This window comes from Piliocolobus tephrosceles, chromosome 21 (genome assembly GCF_002776525.5).
Source record: "Piliocolobus tephrosceles isolate RC106 chromosome 21, ASM277652v3, whole genome shotgun sequence".
Lineage (NCBI taxonomy): Eukaryota > Metazoa > Chordata > Mammalia > Primates > Cercopithecidae > Piliocolobus > Piliocolobus tephrosceles.
Window position 1 is genome coordinate 42,820,959 of NC_045454.1, and position 14,471 is coordinate 42,835,429.

Here is a 14,471-nt window from a genome sequence, read left to right on the forward strand (position 1 = left end):
CCACCACGTCTGGCTAATTTTTTTTTTTTTTTTTTTTTTTTTGAGACGGTGTCTCACTCTGTCGCTAGGGTGGAGTGCAGTGGCGCAATCTCAGCTCACTGCAACCTCCACCTCCCGGGTTCAAGCGATTCTCCTGCCTCAGGCTCCAGTCTGTAGCTAGGACTACAGACGCGCACTAACTACCACGCCCAGCTAATTTTTGTATTTTTAGTAGTGACGGGGTTTCGCCACGTTGGCCAAGCTGGTCTCGAACTCCTTACCTCAGGTGATCCGCCCACCTCGATCTCCCAAAGTGAGGGGACTACAGGCTTGAGCCACCGCGCCCGGCCTATTTTAATTTTAAAGGTTAATAGGACCAGCCCTGAAATCAGCCTCTGCCCCGCCAGCCCTGCTCTGGTACCAGCCGCGTTCGGCAGCACACACAGCCGCGTGCGCCTCCACCTCCGTCCGCAGGTGGCGTTGTGGGTGCCGCGGCTGGGCCTCTCTAGCGGTGAAGGCGGCACCGGAAGTCTCGTTTTCCACCCACTTCCGCTCTCTGGCCGGGCTTGGGCTGCGTGGAGAATACTTTTTGCGATGCCTACTGGAGACTTTGAGTGAGTCCGGGATCGCGGAAGGGGGCACGGGAAGCTGTTGGGGTGCTCTGGGAAGTATTAGGGGGCCTGGGTGTGCCGAGGCTGCGGAGACCGGGCCTTGCTGACTTAATCTTCGCTTCCCACACATTTGTTTCCGCAGTTCGAAGCCCAGTTGGGCCGACCAGGTGGAGGAGGAGGGGGAGGACGGTGAGTGTACCCGGTCGCCCGGGGTAATCGCGGCCAGGCCCGAGCCGGGCGACTGCCGCCTGCTTCCATCTCCCAGTCTGGCACCGTGTCCCCCGTCACGACCAGCCCCTGCCCCGCGCCATCCTCCTTGGGAGCCGCCTGTTGCCACCTCCAGGTGTTCCCCGCGGGCTCCTGTTTCTCCCATGCTACTGCCCAAGTCCTCCCAGCTGTTGCCCTACTCCAGGGAGAAAGCTGTAATCTCCCGTCTCCTGTTTCTCTACTGGCGCCTGGTTGGCTTCATGGCCTGGCACCCACCTTCCTACGAGGGATCCCCCATTCTTGCCACTCCGAGTCCCCACAGGGCTATCCCAGTGCGCTGCCTGGTCAGCCCTCTGCCCTTGGCCTGCCTTTCTCAGCTCTTGCTGTAGGCGTCATCCCAAAGGCCCTTCCATCGCAGCTGGGGAGCTCCTGCCCTGGAGCTGACCCCTCCTCCCCACGCTGCGTCTTGCAGACAAATGTGTCACCAGCGAGCTCCTCAAGGGGATCCCTCTGGCCACTGGCGACACCAGCCCAGAGCCAGAGCTACTGCCGGGAGGTGAGTGAGGACTGCCACTCCGTGTCCGGGCTGCCTCTCCCTCCAGCCCTGCCGCTCCTGATCCCCATGACCCAGGGCTCAGTCCTTCTGTTTTTCCCCTTCTCCCAGCTCCACTGCCGCCTCCCAAGGAGGTCATCAACGGAAACATAAAGACAGTGACAGAGTACAAGATAGATGAGGATGGCAAGAAGTTCAAGGTGAGGGTAGGGGGGCAGGGAGTGGGGACCCTTGTGCTTGGGGGCCCTTAGACCAGAAGGCGGCGGGGTGTGCTGAGGGGGTTGGTAAAGGAGATCCCCTGGTCCCAGAAGCCTGACCCTTCTCCCCTGCCATCCTCAGATTGTCCGCACCTTCAGGATTGAGACCCGGAAGGCTTCAAAGGCTGTTGCAAGGAGGAAGGTGAGGTGCTCCTTCCCCAGGGCTAACCCAGAGGAATTGGGAAACCGTGCTCCAGGACCTTTGTGTTTAGAGATGGGGCTTAACTCTTTTCTTTTTGTTTTTTTTTGAGACAGAGTGTCGCTCTGTCCCCCAGGCTGTAGTGCAGTGGCACGATCTCAACTCACTGCAACCTCCGCCTCCTGGGTTCAAGTGATTCTCCTGCCTCAGCCTCCTGAGTAGCTGGGGTTACAGGCATACGCCACCACGCCCAGCTAATTTTTGTACTTTTAGTAGAGATGGGGTTTTGCTGTGTTGGCCAGGCTCGTCTCGAACTCCTGACCTCACGTGATCCACCTGCCTCGGCCTCCCAAAGTGTTGGGATTACAGGCGTGAGCCATCGCACCCAGCCTGGCTTAACTCTTTGTACCTATTTTGTTGAAGCTGAACTGAGGCCTAGAGTGCTTGCACTCTCTTGGGACTCTGGAAAGTCCAGGACATAGGAGTCGATGATAAATAGCAATTAAACAAATGATGATAAATATTTAATACAAGTTTGATGATATCAAATTATATTAATAAATATCAAATAAATTCGATTATAAATATCGAGTGAAAGATTCTTTTTTTTTGTTGAGACAGAGTCTCGCTCTGTCGCCCAGGCTGGAGTGCAGTGGCCAGATCTCAGCTCACTGCAAGCTCCGCCTCCCAGCTTTACGCCATTCTCCTGCCTCAGCCTCCCAAGTAGCTGGGACTACAGGCGCCCGCCACCTCGCCCGGCTAGTTTTTTGCATTTTTTTAGTAGAGACGGGGTTTCACTGTGTTAGCCAGGATGGTCTCGATCTCCTGACCTCGTGATCCGCCCGTCTGGGCCTCCCAAAGTGCTGGGATTACAGGCTTGAGCCACCGCGCCCGGCCGAAAGTTAAGATTCTTTTAAGTTTTTTAAAGACGCGGGGTCCAGTTCTGTTGCCCAGGTTGGAGTGCAGTGGCACGATCATAGCTTACTGCAGCCTTGAACTCCCAGGCTCAAGCCATCCTCCCACCCTACCCTCCTGAGTAGCTGGGATTACAGGTGTGCACTGCCACACCCGGCTAATTTTAATTGTTTGTAGAGATGGGGTTTCACTATGTTGCCCAGGCTGGTCTCCAGCTCCTGGGCTTGAGAGATCCTCCCACCTTTGCCTCTCAAAGTGCTGGGATTATAGGAGGGAGCCACCGGGCCCAGCCGGGGTTAGATTCTTGTTCCTCTTGGCCTGTCAGCCTGGAGGAACAGAGGCAGGAGGTGGTCGCAGCAGTTAGAAGCGTTAGCAATAAATACACTTAGAACAGCTTGCTGTGCGCTTAATTATAACATACCCCATGCCAAACACCTTGCAGGAAGTGTTTCTCTGATTCAGTCTCCTTAGGAGCCCAGGGAGGCAGGAAGCTTTTGTGGTTCCCGTTTTATAAGGGAGGAAGGGAGGAAGCTGAGGCTCAGGTTTTCTAGCTCAAGGGCCCGGCGGTCTGGGTGGACCCCTACACATCCCTGAGTATCACGCTGTGGTGGGAGCTGGTCTGCCAGCCTGCACAGGCCCCAGGCTGTGTAGCTGTCACCTGGAGCTTGGGCCTGGCGTGTACTCAGGAAATGGGAACTGTCGCCAGGACTATTTGGGGAGTGGTTGAGGAGGATGAAAATGGGGTTCGAGGCCCAGGCACTCTAGGGATGGCTGCTGTAGGTCTAGGGTACCCCCTGTGGAACCCTGCCTGCCCCTGCCCTCAACGGTCCCCCATCCCTCCCTGAGCCCAGAACTGGAAGAAGTTCGGGAACTCAGAGTTTGACCCCCCGGGACCCAATGTGGCCACCACCACCGTCAGTGATGATGTCTCTATGACGTTCATCACCAGCAAAGAGGTAAGCAGGGCAATCAGGTGGGGCTGACATCCTGGGGTGGGGGCAGACGGGGTGCCTCAGCCGCCTCTGAGCTCCCCACAACCCGCCCCTGCCAGGACCTGAACTGCCAGGAGGAGGAGGACCCCATGAACAAACTCAAGGGCCAGAAGATCGTGTCTTGTCGCATCTGCAAGGGCGACCACTGGACCACCCGCTGCCCCTACAAGGACACGCTGGGCCCCATGCAGAAGGAGCTGGCCGAGCAGCTGGGCCTGTCTACCGGCGAGAAGGAGAAGCTGCCGGGAGGTGCGGGGCTGGGATGCTGGCTGCCATTGCGGGGGCAGGGGGTCCTGCTGTCAGTGTGCGGGTTCTGTCCCCACTGCTGCCTTTGTGCTGTCATCTCCCGTACGACAGCATGGCAGGGTTGATGGCGCCTGACTCTCCTCAGGGCGTCTGTGCCTTCCTAATTGGCTGTACCTCCTGTGGTTGGGAGACGGGCGTCTCTCATATGTGTGTGACTTGGCAGCTGTGACTCTGCTGGTGGCCCTGTGACTGTCCTGATGAGAGCCGCTGTCTGCCGGCCCCAGGGTGCTGGCCACCCCGCGTGTGCGTGTGCACTGTGTAGTGTCTCTGTTGTGTGCCTGTGGCTGTACCGTCCGAATCTTTTGGTGGGATTGCTGGTGGTGAGTGAGTGGTGACGTGCATTTGTCGCCTACCATGCAAGGGAAACCTGGGCACTGTTCCTGTCGTGTGTCCCATGCCTGCTGTCGCTGTGGATGTGAGGCTGCCATTCCCGTCGCCCGCCCCCCGCAACCCACCCTCTCTGGGGTGGGTCAGGGCTCCCTCTTCCTCTGCCAATGTCACCGGCCGGGAGCTCAAATGCTGTCAGCTTCCTAGGTGTCACCTTGGTGTCCTCATGGCCAACTGGCTGCCTGTGGCTTGGCACACGGTGCCTGCGCTGGGACAGCACTGAAGCCTCAGCTTCCTGGGGCGGCTGTGTCCCCGTTCCCGCGCCAGGGTGAGGTTGAACTCAGTCGACTGTCTTTTGGTCCCCAGAGCTGGAGCCGGTGCAGGCCACACAGAACAAGACAGGGAAGTACGTGCCACCAAGCCTGCGCGACGGGGCCAGCCGCCGTGGGGAGTCCATGCAGCCCAACCGCAGAGGTGAGGGCACCCTGATGCCAGGCTGGTGGGTGGGCATCTCCCAGCACCTCGTAATTATCCCCAAAGCGTGCACACAAGGGCCGGGCAGGAGCCTCCCCCTCACAGCCACCTCCCCTCTCCCGCACAGCTGACGACAACGCCACCATCCGTGTCACCAACTTGTCAGAGGACACGCGGGAGACCGACCTGCAGGAGCTCTTCCGGCCTTTCGGCTCCATTTCCCGCATCTACCTGGCTAAGGACAAGACCACCGGCCAGTCCAAGGTGGTCAGGCAGGCGGGTGCGGTGGGGCTGTGTGAGGGTCACCTGTCCCGGGGTCGCCTGTCCTAGTTTGTGCCCCTGACCCCACCCCGCCCCTGCACAGGGCTTCGCCTTCATCAGCTTCCACCGCCGCGAGGATGCCGCGCGTGCCATCGCTGGGGTGTCCGGCTTCGGCTATGACCACCTCATTCTCAATGTCGAGTGGGCCAAGTAAGACTCCACCCCTGCCCCACCCCTCCCCGCCCCAGCCCCTGCTCCCCCCACCTCGTCCCAGCACCTCCACGGAGCCTTGGGCCAACCAGTGGCCCTGTGCCAATGTAACAGTCCCCCAGCTGGTTTTGAGGGGACAGTCCTTTATTGTCCTTTTCCAAAACCTGGCAGAGGGGCAGAGGGGTGGCAGCTCTTGTGCCTGGGGTTCCTGCCAGTCTGTGGGCCAGGCCTTGAGGCTGGCCATCTGGCTCGGTGTCCGCTTTGTCCTCACATTACCCCGTCCTTCTCTGCCCCCACCCCACCGCAAGGTGCCACTTGGGTCTCTGGGGTCTTGGGGCGCCCCTGGAGGTCTAATACCCTGCCACCCACCCTCCCCTACCCCAGGCCATCCACCAACTAAGCCAGCTGCCACCGCGTGCTCGGCCCAGGACCCTCGGCGACAGAAGGCAGCCAGCCTCTGAGAGAGCGGCTCCAGGGACAATAAAACAGCTCCACTCTCTGCCCGGTCCTGTCTGTTCTCGCGTGTCCGGTCCTGTGGCGGGGGCCAGCGCCTCCCCTCCCCTGGGCATGGTGTGGTCCCTGACCCTGCAGGGAGCCCTGTGGCCAGCACTGTTGGGTGGGAAAGGCAAGTGCTCCGGCCAGGGCTGCAGCTGGGCCTGACCTGGCTGCAACCATAGGTGTTGCTTTTTGGGGGAAGGGGCGTGTTAGGGCTGGGGTCCTGCCCTCAGGGTTCTCCAGCAACACCTGGGGTGAGGCGGCGGCTTCAGCTAGGCTGTGTCACGAGCTCAGCTCATGGGACTGGGGCTCCGACGGTTTAGGGGCGGCTGTGGCATTGAGGGGCAGGGCTTGGCCAGTGATCTTGGCATCTTCTGGGTTCCAGCTGTCCTTGTAGCCAGGGCAGTGTTGGCGGCAGCAACCCAGGCTGGGCACCGCGGCCATGTAGAGCAGTGGGTGGACACAGAAGGCCAGGGGCATGAGGCCCCGCATCACCTGGTAGCCCACATAGGGTCCCAGCTCCAGGGCTGCTGTGGCCTGGGCCACGTCTGCAAAGCTCGGGCAGCGGGTGCTCCAGCGCCGCCGAGCATCCACGTTGAGCAGATGCGTGACGTGATAGGGCACGTAGGAGCTGGCGTAGAGGGCCACGCCACTGGCCACCAGTGCCGCCACGCGCAGCTTCTCAGCCACGGTCATGCCCGGGCTGCGTAGCACGGCCCGCCCGAGGGCGCCATAGGCTGCCAGCGTGAGCAGCAGTGGCAGGCCGCAGCCCAGCCCCGCCAGTGCCAGGCTGTATGTTCTGTAGGCCTCCAGCCTGTGGTCTGCTGTCCCCAGACACTTGATGCAGGCCTCGGGCCTGGCCACGCTGCAGTTGCCCACCCCCTGCTGTGGCCTCTTCAGGTGGGAGAGGCTGAGTGTGGGCATGGCCAGCAGGGCGGCCAGGACCCAGCCGGCGGCGCTCACGGCCCAGGCGTGCTTGGGCCGCAGGTGGCTGTGGGTGAAGAAGGGGTGCACAATGCCCAGGTAGCGGTTGAGGCTGATGCAGGTGATGAAGATGACGCTGCCCAGCAGGTTGCAGGTGAAGAGGAAGCGCTCCAGGCGGCATGTGGCCTCCCCATAGCGCCAGTGCTTAGGGGGATAGAGGTAGGCGGCCAGTGGGGGCAGCGTCAGGGCGCAGAGCAGGTCACTGACTGCCAGCTGGACTGAGAAGACCACAGCGGGGTACCATGGGCGCTGCTCCCGGGTGCTGAAGCGGTACAAGGCCAGGCCATTGCTGGCCACGGCCACCAGGAACTCAACCACCAGTATGGGCCACAGGAAGTCTTCCTGGAACCCACTGAGGATGTGCTCGGCAGCTGCCGAGAAGTTGGCAGGGCAGGACTTGGCATCTGTGGGCAGAAGGTGTCACCAGCTGAGCCCTGTTCTCCCACAAGGCGGCTCCTGCTGCCCCCAGAGCCCACGTCTGCCATGGCATGGATTCCTTGACACAAGTCCTTTCCCCTCCCTGGAAGGAGTCCGGGCTCCACTCCTTTATATGGACAGGATTGGGCTCAGAGCCAGGGATCTGCATTGGGCCCCGATGGACCAGCTGAGGCGGGCCAGGCAGTCTTGGAGCTCAGGGTCCACCGGTAACACGGGCAGTGGCCACCCTGCTCCCCCACCACACCTGCCTGTGGGAGTCCCTGGCCTCACTAGAGGCCTCCTCCTCAAAGTCCAGCCCCCACAAGGCCTGCTGGCTCCACTTCTGACCTGTGCCATCTGAGGCCCCACTGGGGTCCAGCCCCCGCATCCTGCCCTGACCTCAGCACTAGCTGCCGCCCACAGCCTCTTCTCCCTGTGGCCACCAGAGGGCACCAGCGAGCGCCGGAGTCCTGTCCCCATCCTTTTGCTTCCAGGTGCTCATACTTGGCCATAGAGTTGCCGGCAAAAAGCCAGATTCACCCCACAAGGTCCCACAAGAGCACTCCCGCCCGCCATACCCCCAGTGCCACCCTCTGTGCTCCACGACTCACTCCCTCGCGCCAGTCCACCCTGGCTTCCCGGCTGCTTTTGCAGGCTTGTGCCTTGGGACCTTCGGACCCAGACATTCTTTTTTTTTTTTGAGACAAGTCTCGCTCTCATCACCCAGGCTGGAGTGCAATAATGCGATCTCAGCTCACTGCAACCTCTGCCTCCCCGGTTCAAGTGATTCTCCTGCCTCAGTCTCCTGAGTAGCTGGGATTACAGGCACCCACCACCACGCCTGGTTTAATTTTAAATTTCGTATTTTTAGTAGAGATGGGGTTTCCCATGTTGGCCAGGAGGTCTCGAACTCCTGCCTCAGCCTCCCAAAGTGCTGGGATTACAGGCATGAGCCACCGCGTCTGGCCCCACCCAGACTTTCTTGAGGCTTCTTTCCCCACGTCTGTGGTCTTGCCTGTGAGAGGGCCCAAGGCCACCCTAACCACTGCGTGCCCTCCACTCCCTTCCCTGCGGTATTTTCCCCCATACCTGCCTCACCTGATGGTGAGAAAAATCTCCCTCTTTTGGGACAATGGGGAGGCCTGCTTACACACTACTGGCGCCAGTGCTCACCGCAGTGCCCAGGGCCCAGCAGCATAGGGGCACTCACTCCTTGTACACCCCACTCCTGCCACCGCAGGCCGGGACAGGCTCCTCTGGACGACTCCCAACGCCAGCCTGCTCAGGGAGGAAGTGTTGTCTAGACTGGCTTTTTTTGGAGACAGGATTTCACTGTCACCGAGGCTGAGGTGAAATCACAGCTCAGTGCAGTCTCGGACCTCCTGGGGTCAAGGGATCCTCCTGCCTCAGCCTCCCCAGTAGCTGGAATCACAGGCTCGCGCCACCAGGTTTGAGACAGAGTTTTGCTCGTTGCCCAAGCTGGAGGGCAACCTCCGCCTCCCGGGTTTTAAGTGATTCTCCTGTCTCAGCCTCCCGAGTACTGGGATTGCAAGCATGTGCCACCAGGTCTGGCTAATTTTGTATTTTTAGTAGCGATGGGGTTTCTGGTTGGTCAGGGTGTCCTCAAACTCCTGACCTCGTGTTCTGCCCGCCTCAACCTCCCAAAGTGCTGGAATTACAGGTGTGAGCCACCGTGCCCAGCCCCAGACCTAGGTTTTACCAATACCCATGCCCCACCGCCCCCACCTCCTGACAATCTGCAGGGCTAACCACAGACCCCCAGGGAAAGCCAACATGCCCTCTCCTTACCCGAGACGTTGGCTGCCATGCTGCCGTGCCGAGCCTCAGCCTGTGTCTGCTACCCAGTTCCGCAGCTCCTCCCCAGTCACTGGTGGTTTAGCGGGCCCTGCCCCAGCCCCACCCCCAGTTCCTGGCCCAGCCAGCAGAGCACGCCAGGGTGCTCTCCACCCACGTTTCCTTCCTCATTGTGCACAGCCCTCTTGAGGTTCAAGCTCATCTGCTTAAAGCGTGACCTGTCTGCTTGCAGGGCTCTTGGTGGGACTGTGGGGAGGGACCTCATGGCCACTGCTGCCACCAATGAAACCAACCCCACGCAGGGTAGGGGAGAGACCCAGCTTCCAGGAAGAAACCAGGTGGGAGGGACTGCCGGGGTCACCTGCCCAGGCGACTCAGTTGCTTTGCAGGGCTCCAGGATCCCCCATCCCAAACGCCGACGTGGACCCCCGGCCAGTTCAGTTGTTTATTGGAGTGGAAGGGTGGGGGACACAACTCCTTTATGAAAGGAAACCGAGGGCCATGTCTCTCGGGCCCCAATCTGGGGCGTTCAATTCATCCACTGCTCCGGTGCGGCTTGAGCTCAGGCCACTCTCTTCCGTGAGCGGCCCCGGCCCCCGCCTCGCCCACCATCCCTGGAAGCCCCTCTGGGCCCCCGCCTGGTCTGGGACCCCTGAGGCTTGTCCTTGGGCTTGGGAAACTTCCGGTCACAAAGACGACCCCTGCCTCGATCTGTTTCCCGCCGCTTCCGGCCTGGAGACTTGGCAGGCCGTTTCCGCTTGGCCTCGGGGAACAGGTCTGTGGGGAGACACAGTGTCAGGGTTCCCAGGGACAAGGACAGGCTCTGGGTGCCCCGCTGCAGACCCCACTCCATACCTTCACTAGGCGCCTCGCCGACCGCCTGGCAGAAATACTCGATGTCATCATCTTCCTGGTCATCGTCCTCCTCACCCAACCCCAGGCTCGCCGTCCTTGAAGGGATCCCAGAGGCCTCTCCATCACCATGCCCGACCCGTGCCTTCTTCATGCCCTCCAGGCTCCTCTTCCTGGAGGACGGGGTGGGGGTCAATGTGGCTGCCCATCCCAGGGATCCCCTGGCCCCGCCATGCCCAGCCCTGCCCGGACCTGTGGGCCTCCCGCTGCTCCTGCTTGCGCTGCACGTTCTGGGCCTGCTGGGCCTGCCTCTGTGCCTTCAGCTGCAGTTTCTTCTCCTTGGCTTCCAGGATGGCCTGCAGCTCCTCCTCCGTCTTGCGCACTGAGTCAGGAGACGCGGGTCACCAAGGTCCGGATGCAGTCCGGCACCCATGACCCCGCACCCCCGTGGGCCCCGGACTCACCGAAACTGTGGAACATCACTTTGCCCTCCCCGACGCCCTCCTGGACCTTGATGAGCTGCAATGTCATCCGCGGGCCGATCTAGGGGGATGAGGGAGAAGTGTCAGCCCATTGTTGGGACTGGGGGAACCCAGGGGTCCCCTGCCCTGGGCCTCACCTCAGTGAGCCGCACTGCACTCTGCTGGGCTCGCATGTTGCCACGGCCAGCAACAGCCTGAGGCAGCTCTGTGATGTTGTGGTCGCCATCAGGCTCTGCCTCGCTCTCCGACAGCCCCGCGCCCCTGTGTGTGGGACATACAGGGCTCAGTGGGGGAGCGCAGGTCCCGGGCCTGTTCTGGGGTCCCCGGGTGGCAGTGGCCTTCCGCCCTGTGCCCTCCTCACGTGGCCAGCAGCTCGCTGATGTCCTGCAGGCGGCTCATGTTGGGGAACTTTTCCTGGAGAAGCTTCTTCATCCCGCGACTCGCGCCCACAGGAACGACTTTGATGCTACTGCAGGAACATGAGTGGACGGCAGGGGGATGGTCAGGGGACATGGGGCTGGCAGTCCCCTTCCCACCCTTCCCACAGTGCGTCAGGGCGTTTACTTTGAGACACAGCAATCACAGAGTCTCAGCAGGAGTGCTGTCATCAGCCGCACGCGGGGGCCCCCACCCGGCACCCCCTCGTCCCCCATTCCGCTGGGACACTTACTAGTGGCGGAAGTCCAGCTCCTGGGAGTCGGGGTTGTAGTCAATGAGCAGGCAGCGCTTGATGGTGTTCAGGTTCACCTGGAAGGTGAGGAAGAGAGCATGCTCCAGTAGGCTCACGGCAAAGTCTGGGGAAGTGGGGGCTTTGGGTGATGCACGCACTGTTCGTGGACTGTGGCACCGGCTAGAAATGCTGCCTCCAGCTCGCACCTGCAGTTTCAGCTACTCCAGAGGCTGAGGTGGGAGGACTGCCTGAGCCCAGGAGTTCAAAACCAGTCTGGGCAACATAGAGAGTTGCCATGTCTACAAAAAGTAGATGGAAAAATGTGCTGGACATGGTGGCTCACGCCTGTAGTCTGAGCTACTTGGGAGGCAGAGGCTGCAGGATTGCCTGCGCCCAGGAGTTCAAGATCAACGTAGGGAGACGTGTCTCTTAAAAAAAAAAAAAGGAAAGAACGTGCAGGTTTGAACATAAAGTATAATAATTAAAAAAAAAAAAAAAAAAAGGAAAAGAAATCCTGGTCCCTGAGCCTGTATTAGACTCTCTGATGACTGATATCTTACATAATTTGTAAGTCCCACCCGAGAGTCACTAGTGACAAGGATTAGGAGCTAGAACTCAGGAGTCAGACAAGTTTAAAAATCCAGTCCTGCTCCCTGGAATCTAAAATCAGCACCTTGGCCAGCCTCAATTTTGCTTTTTTTTTTTTTTTGAGACAGGGTCTCGCTTTGTCACCCAGGATGGAGTAGAGTGGCATGAACACAACTCACTGCAACCTCAACCTCTTGGGCCAAGGTGATCCTCCCACCTCAGCCTCCCCCGTAGCTGGTACTAAAGGCATGCATCACCACACTGGGCTTTTTAAAAATCTACTTGTTGTAGACATGCAGTCTCACTATGTTGTACAAGCTTATCTCAAAGTCTTCGGCTCAAGTGATCCTCCCACCTCGCCCTCCCAAAGTACTGGGATTACAGGCCTGAGCCATAGCCCTGGGCCTGCAGCCTCCCTCTGTAAAACCGGGCCATGAGAAGAGATGCTATGATCCTGCTCAGTCCAGCACTCAACACACACGGGGAATAGAGCTCCATCAGTATTTCTTTGCACCTGCTGAAAAAGGCGCAGCTCATGGGGTGGGGAGCGCTGGGGGCATCTCTGGACGCTTTTGTCCAGCATCACCAGACACAGGAGTGGCATTTGCCCTCAGGACTCAGCAGACCCAGGAGCTCTCAGCCTCAGAACTGGGAGGACTGAGCAATCCATCTGAGGGCCTGTGGGACCTCTACCTGCTGCACCCACCCATACCTGCCACCTCGCCAGGCCAGACCCACCTTGTGCACGTTGATGGAGGGGAACAGGTTCTGGAACATGGTGGCCATGAGCTTCACATGCATGCCGTGGGGGCCAAAGCTGTTGAGTACCAGGAGGGGTGGGTGGGCAAACTGCTGCTCGTGCATGCGGTGCCGGCGCAATGAGGAGACCACATCACGCACCAGTGAGTACTGTAGGGCAGGAGCGAGGAGGGGGTCACCACCAACCACACGTGGCTGGGGACACCCCCAACTCCAGCTCTGACCCCCCATGGCTTTGTACCACCTCCACCCCTCTCACCTTCTTGACCTGGAAGGTCAAGGTGGGGCCTCCTGGGAGGCGCATCAACTTCTGGAGGAGAAGAAAAGATCAGTGACGCTGGAGGGGTCTAGCAGAGGAGCCTGCGAGTAGGCACCTTTGCCCCATCTCTTCTTCAGAGCGTTTACTTTGAAGCCAGAAATCACAGCAGCTCAGAGGCACAAGCGTTCATCATAAGAGAAGGGGGAAATGGGGGTCTGGGGGCGGTGAAGGGTGAGGGCATCTACTCACAAAGTAGACACTGGTCTCTGTTTTGCTCAGGATCAGAAAGTGTGTGACCCCGAGGGGCCCAGCCACTGCCACACAGTCTTTCAGTGAGTTCTTCTTACGAACCTGGAAGTGACAAAAAGAAAAAGAGAAAACATAGCTTATCCCTTATTGCGATGACTATAAACTGACAGTGCAAATCCTGTTTTGGTCTGTCTTGCATCAGACCCTTTCAACAAGCCCAGAGGAGCAAAAGGATCTTAGCCTTTAGAGTCAATCAGACGCGGATTTGAGTTTTAACTCTTGTCCCTTGCTCACAGCGCATCTTCCCATTGACAAATGAGCGAACTGAGGCCCAGCAAGGTTAACTAACTTGCTTCAGGTACTGGGGAGAAGACAGTTTCCAACCCTGCTTTGCTGCCTCCAGATTCTAGCCTCTTTTTTTTTTTCGACACGGTGTCCTCCTGCCGCCCAGGCTGGAGTGAGGTGGCACGATCCTGATTCACTGCAGCCTTAATTTCCTGGGCTGAAGGAATCTTCCCACCTCAGCCTCCCGAGTAGCTGGAACTACAGGCACGCACCACCATATCCAACAAATTTTTCTATTTTTTTGCAAAGACGGAGTTTCGCCATGCTACTCAGGCTGATCTCGAATTCCTGGGCTCAAGTGATCCTCCTGCCTCAGCCTCCCAAAATACTGGGAATACAGGCAGGAGCCACCACGCCCGGCTCGATTCGTCTTAACCGTCAGGCTTAGGCGACCAACTATCTCCCAAGCTGCGCGCCCTCACTGCAGCTCAGCAAAACCCTGAAAGGTAGAGACGATGCTCCCCACGAGGGTCACTTTTTCCAGCCAGGGAGACTGAGGCCTCCCACAGTTTTATAGCGGGAGCCATTACTGCAGCCGCGAAGACGGGGCCCAGGGTGGGTGGAGGCGGGCTGGGGGTGGGGTACAGACCTGCAGACGGCTGGCAGTGAGCGGCTCCATGACCCGCCGCACGTCCAGGCTGAGCTGCCGGATGTTGCGACCCGTACAGCCCCGCGTGAACACGAACGAGTGCGGGTTCGCGGCATAGGCCTCGAGGTTGCGGAGCTGCGCCTGAGCGCGGGCGCGCTTCTGGTGCCGGGACTGCAGCGGCAAGAGACAAACGGTGAGCGCCGCGATCTCGGCCGGGAGCCCGCCTGCGCCCCCTGCCTCCCAAGCCTCCGAGCCTTACCCTCCCTGACTGTCCCATGCTGCTGTGTCCTCCACGAGGCCTCCTGTGTCCGCCGCTTCCGGCGCTGCGCCGCTCACTTCCGGCGCCTGAGAGCCGGCACGGCCTGGGACGTCATCATGCGGGCCTGCGCACTAGGTGGCCTCCGGGAGAGGGGCGGGCAATCAGGTGGAGCGGTTGCTATGGAGACACGGGCGCCTGTTTCTAGGGAGAAAGGGGCGGGGCTACGCGGCTCCGAGCTGCAGAGAAACTAATCCGCCGGTTCGAATCCCGCTTCGGCCCATTTCCTCCAGCTGGGCTAAAACCACTTTCTGCATTCCGAGGCTCCTCCCAAAGTAAGGATGATAATGTCCCCCGGGCTCACGAATTAGGAGCGATCATGTACGCACAATGTTGGGCGCTCTGGCGCCACGTACTTGGGGAGAAGCCACTGGAGGGAATGACTGTGGCAATCATTCATTTTTGTCCCGCAGCTCCTCT

At 59.7% G+C, this 14,471-nt stretch overlaps 3 protein-coding genes and 2 non-coding genes across 5 annotated transcripts; 1 reads left to right on the forward strand and 4 right to left on the reverse strand.

Annotated features, from left to right (window-relative positions):
* The first annotated feature begins 490 nt into the window (after positions 1 to 490).
* On the forward strand, positions 491 to 5,731 carry EIF3G (eukaryotic translation initiation factor 3 subunit G). The gene is made up of 11 exons (XM_023194157.1): positions 491 to 593; positions 733 to 779; positions 1,270 to 1,353; positions 1,462 to 1,550; positions 1,690 to 1,749; positions 3,513 to 3,617; positions 3,713 to 3,902; positions 4,653 to 4,760; positions 4,888 to 5,024; positions 5,125 to 5,231; positions 5,616 to 5,731. Exons 1-11 carry the CDS (start codon positions 574 to 576, stop codon positions 5,629 to 5,631), a joined length of 963 nt encoding a protein of 320 aa, XP_023049925.1. The 5' UTR covers positions 491 to 573; the 3' UTR covers positions 5,632 to 5,731.
* LOC111527716 (P2Y purinoceptor 11) lies at positions 5,340 to 9,136 on the reverse strand. The gene is made up of 2 exons (XM_023194156.3): positions 8,937 to 9,136; positions 5,340 to 7,114 (listed from the first exon to the last, which is right to left on the reverse strand). The coding sequence occupies exons 1-2, from the start codon at positions 8,953 to 8,955 to the stop codon at positions 6,009 to 6,011; spliced, it is 1,125 nt and encodes a 374-aa protein (XP_023049924.1). The 5' UTR covers positions 8,956 to 9,136; the 3' UTR covers positions 5,340 to 6,008.
* Positions 9,137 to 9,368: 232 nt separating this feature from the next.
* Positions 9,369 to 14,118, reverse strand: PPAN (peter pan homolog). Its single transcript, XM_023194154.2, has 12 exons — positions 13,995 to 14,118; positions 13,736 to 13,906; positions 12,802 to 12,903; positions 12,553 to 12,603; positions 12,273 to 12,443; positions 10,947 to 11,023; positions 10,638 to 10,745; positions 10,414 to 10,537; positions 10,259 to 10,337; positions 10,047 to 10,176; positions 9,798 to 9,967; positions 9,369 to 9,719 (listed from the first exon to the last, which is right to left on the reverse strand). Exons 1-12 carry the CDS (start codon positions 14,010 to 14,012, stop codon positions 9,505 to 9,507), a joined length of 1,416 nt encoding a protein of 471 aa, XP_023049922.1. The 5' UTR covers positions 14,013 to 14,118; the 3' UTR covers positions 9,369 to 9,504.
* On the reverse strand, positions 10,818 to 10,897 carry LOC111527770. Its single transcript, XR_002726761.2, has one exon. It is a non-coding gene; the product is annotated as a small nucleolar RNA U105B (small nucleolar RNA).
* On the reverse strand, positions 12,673 to 12,757 carry LOC111527769. Its single transcript, XR_002726760.1, has one exon. It is a non-coding gene; the product is annotated as a small nucleolar RNA SNORD105 (small nucleolar RNA).
* Positions 14,119 to 14,471: the final 353 nt, after the last annotated feature.

Bases quoted from the DNA above. Each gene is read 5' to 3' on its own strand.
- EIF3G (XM_023194157.1), top strand. From the start codon at position 574: ATGCCTACTGGAGACTTTGA. The intron at 780-1,269 runs GTGAGTGTACCC...TGCGTCTTGCAG, and splicing joins GGAGGAGGAGGGGGAGGACG to ACAAATGTGTCACCAGCGAG. The intron at 3,618-3,712 runs GTAAGCAGGGCA...CGCCCCTGCCAG, and splicing joins CGTTCATCACCAGCAAAGAG to GACCTGAACTGCCAGGAGGA.
- PPAN (XM_023194154.2), bottom strand. The intron at 12,604-12,801 runs GTGAGTAGATGC...CTTCTCCTCCAG, and splicing joins CAGAGACCAGTGTCTACTTT to AAGTTGATGCGCCTCCCAGG. The intron at 11,024-12,272 runs GTGGGTCTGGCC...CTCACCTTCCAG, and splicing joins CCTCCATCAACGTGCACAAG to GTGAACCTGAACACCATCAA.